The following is a 6,958-nucleotide window of genomic DNA, read 5'->3' on the forward strand; positions in this document are numbered from 1 at the left end:
CAAGACTCACTGCGGGCAGAGTAGTGGATGAACATGATTTCTTCCATCATGGATTTCATGAGGGTGAAAGGAAATGAGAGAGTGGCCTATGCCAGCTATATGTTAAGAGAAGATGCCCACATCTAGTGGGAAGTTGTGTCCCAGAGGAGGAATGTGACAATTATGATATGGGAAGAATTCAGAATCATCTTCAACGAGAAATATTATAGTGTTCCAGTCCGAGCTGCGAAACTGGACAAGTTTGTTAATTTGACTAAGAATCGGATGACGGTTACAGAGTATGCTTTGAAATTTGACCGGTTAGTGAAGTTCATGCCGGACTTGGTGCCTACTGATATGGCACAGAGGGATTGGTTTGTGTGAGGATTGAACGTTATGATCGCCCGTGATGTCAAGATAACTCTAGATCTATGAACTACCAACCTATGCACAGGTAGGGGAGAAGGCCCTTATAGCTAAGGGGGTCGAGGATTAGATGTGGAGAGAGAGTGCTGCTAGGCACGATGCTCAGAGGATGGTACCTCCTTTTACTAGATCTAGCCGAGATAGTGACCCTAGTGAACAGAAGAGGAATGCCCAAGGTTATTTTGTTCCTTTTGGATTAGATAGGAGGGCACACTACAAGAATTTTGAGTATATATTACATTAAGATATAACACATTTGTTAAAGCGTTATTATTGATATAGCTATAAAAATAAAATGGCTGAAATTTTTGGCGCCAAGGGAAATACTAATTGCCGCCTATTACTTTTTATTTTTTTTATTATTTTACCCTACTCTCGTTCTCTCTAAAGCTGAACGAAAAAGGTAAAACAAAAACCTCTTGCTGAATATGAGTTTCTCTAACACCTAAATCCCTCATTCTCACCATCTAGGTTCTCTCCCGATCCACCAAATCTGTTACCAGAAAAAGGAGCTCAGCAAAACCACACGACAACCTCTTCTTCTCTCACGATACAGCCACCCACCCTCTTCCTCACGGCGTCGTTCTCCTCCACCGTCGTTCTCCTCTCAGGATACAGCAAAAAATGCTTATCCCTACCCTAATCATGCCTCCTCTGCTTCTTTATCTCTCTAAAACCTAGTCTCTCATTCTCTCTATCTCTCCATCACAGTCTCTCGGCTCTCTCTCCTTCATGCCTATACTCTCTAGTTTGAATGTAAAACCATGACTAATCCTACTGAAACATTTTATTCTCTCGTCACTCTCTTCCGTTGAGTTGTTGTAGCACTATTGACGATGCCCCTGTTGAAGCAAGAATCCAAGCAACCCAGCTGCTCAAGAAGCCGTACTTCTCTGTGAGTTTTCTTTTCCTTTTATTTTTTTAGATTTCAGTTTAATATCAAGAAAACATTTGAATATATCAATACATATATTTGTTTGTGTTGGAATTGTTTCTAAGGGAGAGGATATAGTGAGAAAAATTAGAGGTTGTAAGCATTTGAATACAAGAAAGAGCAAAGAGCTTTTATGTGTTAAGAGAGAAACTTTTGAGAGCACAAATGTTGTGAAAATGTTGGTTCTTGCTGTGTGTTGAAGAACCTGTTTGAAAATTTCTTGTTCTTAATTCATTTTTGTGCATATCAGATATTTATAAATATATATATATATACATGCACTGAGTGTCGTTATTCCTCTTAGGCCAACAATGGTTAGGTCTTCCAATGGTTTAGCTCGATAGTTCACCGTTTTTAACACTTGTCTTTGTCTACCTCTTTTATTGTTTGAATCTTGTAATCGATCCCTAAGTGTCAGAGAAACTTAACATTCTGATTTTGGGATTGGGGTCATGAGTTATTGTCACTGCTGTCTTGTGTTGTTTTCTGGTTTGCTGGTGTGGTTTTCCTTTTAACAGGGGTAAGCATTGTTGTAGGCATCGTGAACACTAATATAGAAAATTATTGAGGTGGGGTCTTCTTAGTGTTTGTTTTCCAATTGTACAGTTCAATCTTCATATGTTTAATTTTGTTTGAGTTATGTGATTGTTGAAAAAAAAGTTTTGAGCTATGTGTTGCATACTTAGAATGCTTTTCTATTAAAATGAACTATACTGAACTTAGAGACAAAACATTTGGCATAGGTGCTGCTTAGAGATCCATTCGATGACAATGTAATCCCCATTGTAGAGGAACTTCAAAGATGTTTACCTTTAACAAGAGCCAGTCCTAAAGGCCATGGTGAAGAAGAAGAGAAAGCCTCAGGGGTACGAGATAAAACTGAAACCAGCGAAGAAAATGGTATGCCAATGCATCATGAAATTATAGTTTTATGCTTAGTTTCCTTGTCTAGTTCTTGTGCTTACATTGAACCTTGAATGTGGCATTAATAGAACAAGTGTTAGAATACTTATATAGTGCTTTCTTTTTATATTAAACTATTTGTATGCTTTCTTGTTATCATTTTAGATTGTCGCTTGAGCTTAATATTTATGATGGTTTTGGATACCTTGTGTCATGCAATGCAGAGTTTCCATTCGAATTCTGGGCCTTAGAAGTTGCACTAGAAGCTATTTGTAGTTGTCTTGATGCTCGCACAAGAGAATTGGAAGGTGATGCTTATTCAACTTTAGATGAGCTGACCTCCAAGGTAACAGAAAGTAGTTGTTTTGCCAAAACATAAGAAGTTAAATATAAGTGACCATAATTTATGTGCCATTTTGAAAGGTTTTTAGCCTAAGCTCTTTCTTTGTGGTTGTAGTATAGTAATATATATATTGTTTTTTTTAAGTGATGAAGGTGATTGAGCCTACTCCGTGAGGAAGAGGGGCTGATTTTTTTTTTTTTTGAAGTGAGGGACTACTTTGATCTTAGCATGAAATTTGAATATGATATTGATTTTTGATGTTCTATGTTTTGTGTTGGTGGTGCTACTGTTTTGTGTTCTCGTTAATAGTTGCAAAACATTTTTTTTATTAATCCAGACTTTTTTTCTTTCTCTGTTATAGGTTATTACTCTTGAGGATGTAATAAAGGGAATGAAGGTATAAAATTACATTGTACAATTGTTTTAGTTCTAGTTCTTTTCATATTTGACTTTCTATCTCTTTGTTTTTCAAAATAAAACTCAACATTATTGTAGGAGAATTCTACACCAAAGTGGAATGATATAGTTGTTTTCATTCTTCCTGAGTTTGACGTCTCTACCAATCCTATAGAAAAGTCAACAAATGATTAGAGTAGGTAACAATATCTTTCTGAAGTTCATTAAGTTTGTAAAAAAGCATGCTTCTCTCTAATATGTTGGCATTGTTGTGTTAATATGTATACAAAGGAATATCATTATTTTTTTTTTGTTATTGCTGTTTGGTTTATTGTTCAAGGTGAATTTTGGGTATTATCAAACAAAATTTAGCTCCTGGATCATGAAGGGTCATGTTTTAAACTTTTAATAATGTTGAAAATAAAGAGAAGGTGAGCTTACTAATAATGATTTTTTTTAAAACAAATTATCGAAGGTCATACTCTGTTTTAACTTAGAATTATATGTTTGATAAAATGTGTCACGATTTTACAAATTTTAATAGAGATTGAAAGTTATTTTGTTTTTGTTGGTTTGCACTCTAAATATCACTATACTTTAAACATTATAGTTCCAAGTATATGTGGATGGATCTGTGTCCAAAATGTGCTGATGACATTAATTCATGTATACTTGTGAGTCAAGTCACCGGCTCATCCATATACCATCTTTCTTGTTAGCTTAGCATCCTTATTGACAGAAATATTACGTCTCATCATGGACTTGTGCTCTTTAACATTTATTTAACCCTCTTCTTTCTACAGTCAGCAATACATTTGCAATATATTCTCTTTAAAAAAATAAAAATAAACTAACATTGAGTTTTTAAAGTACATGAGGATAATATAGCCACACTCAAACTTCTTATAACATTTCTAGAGTGTTTTACTCTATTTGGTCTATCTAGAACTGTTTGGCAATTACAAAAGAACATAATTCTTAAAAGGTTTTGGTTTTTGTGTGAAGCCTTGACATATTTTAAAGTATTACTTTCTGTCTCCTTTATAGTGAAGCCTTGACATTATTACTTTTCAGAGACATTATCTGATCATTAATCACATTGGATCTATCCGTGCTGAGCATGATGACTTTACTATTCGTTTTGCTTCCGCCATGAGCCAGGTGCTCTCTGGTTCTCATATGAAGATCCTCACTTATGAGTCATTATGAAAAATAGATTCGCCATTTTACCTAGACTTCTTTTTGCAGCTCTTGTTGCTGAAATCAGTGGATAGTGCATATGCTGAGTGGTGCAAAGAAGTTAAGGGAAGCATATATGATATGGTTGTTGAAGGTTTTAAGATTTTAAGCAGATGGACTGGACGCATCTTGGAACAATGTGCATGGAAGTTTTCTTGGCCCTGCAAAGATGTTCCTCTAGAATTACAGGAGGCATCAGCATCTTTTTCTGACTACGAAAAGGTATTATCTCCAATAGATGTAGAGTTGAAATGGATTCTCTAATTTTTGGCCTCCTCCAAACACCATACTTAGCATGATAGATGTTGGTTTGGCCACCCAACTATAGTGCATGCTCCAACTGCAGAACACATGCTGACTTGATTTTTCCTTTTGTATTACAGGTTGTACGATATAATTACAGTTCAGAGGAAAGGAAAGCCCTGGTTGAACTTGTTAGCTATGTTAAAAGCATTGGATCCATGATGCAGCAATGTGATACTTTGGCGGATGATGCTTTATGGGAAACAATACATGCAGAGGTCCAGGATTTTGTCCAGAATACATTGGCTATTATGTTGAGGACTACCTTTCAGAAGAAGAAGGATCTCTCTAGGTGGGATTTTACTTTGTTTTTAGTTATTTAAATGGTTAAAATATTTGTTATTTACTCTGATTGACTCAATTAGACATTCCATCTAAAAAGTTGATGCTACCTTGATATACACTATGCCTAGAATCATTACACTAGTAAGACAACAAATTTCCAAAAGAAAATATTTCCTTTCCTGAATTTCAAGGATAATTCATTTAATATCCTATTATGTATAATAGTTGTATTACGAGTAGGATGTTCCAAAAAACTTATATGTTGATTTGATTGCTAATTTTCAGGATTCTTTCTGATATGCGGACCCTTTCAGCAGATTGGATGGCAAACACAAGCAAGTCTGAATCTCAGATGCATTCTCTGCAGCATGGAGGGGAAGATTACATAATGAGTAAAGCTGGTTAAGGAAGGAAACACTAAAACATTGTTAAATCCACTTCACTAAGAAACAAAAGAATTACAATTCGCAGTTAATGTAATAGGGTGTTCATGTAAGATGTTAATGATGTTGGGTATTCTGGTCTTGCAGCTAAGCTTCTATGGATGGGTGCTGAGTGTTGGAATGAGTGTTTAAAGCTTTTGGGCGTTGCTGAAGCAGCAGAAGCATCAATGGTTTCTGACCAGTTAAGCTCTGGAATTTCAGATTTTGATACTCACTTTCAAGGCCTCATAGTTCAGAAAAGGTCTCTTTCTCTCTCTCTCTATATATATTTATATAACTGCAGTTGTCTCAACTTATTTCTATATTCTATTCCATATTTGTCATTTGTGAAATGTTCTGTTTTAACTAGTGTGAAGTATATGGTTGTTAGGTATGCATTTAACTGGCCTTGATTGTTTTCCTTTACTTATATTCCATTTATCAATTCAAGTTTTGCATTCCTATTCTGTCATCAAAAGCTTTATTCAGCTGTTGTGTATTCATGACAGACTTCTATGATATTTCTATGGTATGTGATATCGCATTGATTGTTAGAGATCTCGCTAGTTTCTATTAATACTTTGTATTTTCTTGATTTATCTCTTAGTGATGATGACGACTCTGAGAATGAGTCGGCACTTGAAATTCAGCCATACTTGATGGAAGAAAAATGTAAGACTGCAATTCCGTTGTTAATAATGCTGTATTGTTTTTTTTGCCTCCCCTCATTGAAGTTCTCATGGTTTTGATATTTTTTTTCCCTTAATTTTAATGATTTCTCATCTCCTTCTTCTTTTTTATTGTTTAAGTCAGATTTGGACTTTCTGTTTTCTAATTTTTGGGTCATCATCTGTAGTGTCAAAGCACTTGATAATCACTTGACTGCTATCCAAAGAGACCATGAACTCAGGTCCCAGATAGAAGAAAGGAAAATAAGAAGTGATGCGGCTTATGAAGGGGCCAAAAGAAAAGAGAAAGCTCTCCTCGAAGAAAAACTCCGCCAAGAAAAAGCCAAAGCAGAAGCTGAGGTTTGTTGACTTTGCCCAGATTATTCATTTCTTTTGGTAGATGTCTAAAGATGGTTGTCACAGTCCTCTATTATTCTCACATATTCTTCTGATATAATCTTAATGCGCTTTGGTATATTATCTTGGTTTTATGCTGTTGTTAGTAATAAGAGTATTTTCTGATGCAGGCAAAACTCATAGCTGAAGAAGCAAATAGGGCTGCAATGGAAGCTCAGAGAAGAGAAGAAAAAGAGGCTGCTGAAAAGGAGGCCAATGAAGCGTCAAGCCAGGCTGCTGTTCAGAAGGAAGCTTTAGGATTGCAAACTAAAGCCAAAACCAAGGATTCTGAATTTGAAAAACCAATAAATTCAGCATCAACAGGTAATTTGGCTACCAGGAAAATATAGCAACCTTGTACTGATCTATAAATATAATAATTTGCCCTTTTATCTAAAAATCTAGTTTAGCCCTAGTTTTCACAAAGATCAGCTAGGTTTTGGCAATAGTTCATTTTTGACACTCCACTGTATTCCCCTCTGTTTTTTTCAGTTTATTCATGTTCTCTGTATTCTTTTAAGAATTTTTCTGTTATCTGATGCGTGAAAGGGGCTATTGGTGGTAGGTGACATTACTAAAGCTGCAGAAGCTGCACTAAATTTGGAGCGTGAAAGATTAAAAAAGTTGGAAGACTTGGATGAAGGAAACAAGAAATTAGGATTGA

General features: G+C 35.5%; 1 protein-coding gene and 1 long non-coding RNA gene across 2 annotated transcripts; both read left to right on the forward strand.

Annotated features, from left to right (window-relative positions):
* The first annotated feature begins 845 nt into the window (after positions 1-845).
* On the forward strand, positions 846-2,672 carry LOC133780484 (uncharacterized). Its single transcript, XR_009869355.1, has 3 exons — positions 846-1,300; positions 2,083-2,239; positions 2,467-2,672. It is a non-coding gene; the product is annotated as an uncharacterized LOC133780484 (long non-coding RNA).
* A 1,565-nt stretch (positions 2,673-4,237) lies between these two features.
* LOC133780483 (mRNA export factor GLE1-like) lies at positions 4,238-6,676 on the forward strand. Its single transcript, XM_062220200.1, has 5 exons — positions 4,238-4,442; positions 4,604-4,815; positions 5,094-5,492; positions 6,087-6,258; positions 6,426-6,676. The coding sequence occupies exons 3-5, from the start codon at positions 5,353-5,355 to the stop codon at positions 6,642-6,644; spliced, it is 531 nt and encodes a 176-aa protein (XP_062076184.1). The 5' UTR covers positions 4,238-4,442; positions 4,604-4,815; positions 5,094-5,352; the 3' UTR covers positions 6,645-6,676.
* Positions 6,677-6,958: the final 282 nt, after the last annotated feature.

Source organism: Humulus lupulus, chromosome 5 (genome assembly GCF_963169125.1).
Source record: "Humulus lupulus chromosome 5, drHumLupu1.1, whole genome shotgun sequence".
Classification (NCBI taxonomy): domain Eukaryota; kingdom Viridiplantae; phylum Streptophyta; class Magnoliopsida; order Rosales; family Cannabaceae; genus Humulus; species Humulus lupulus.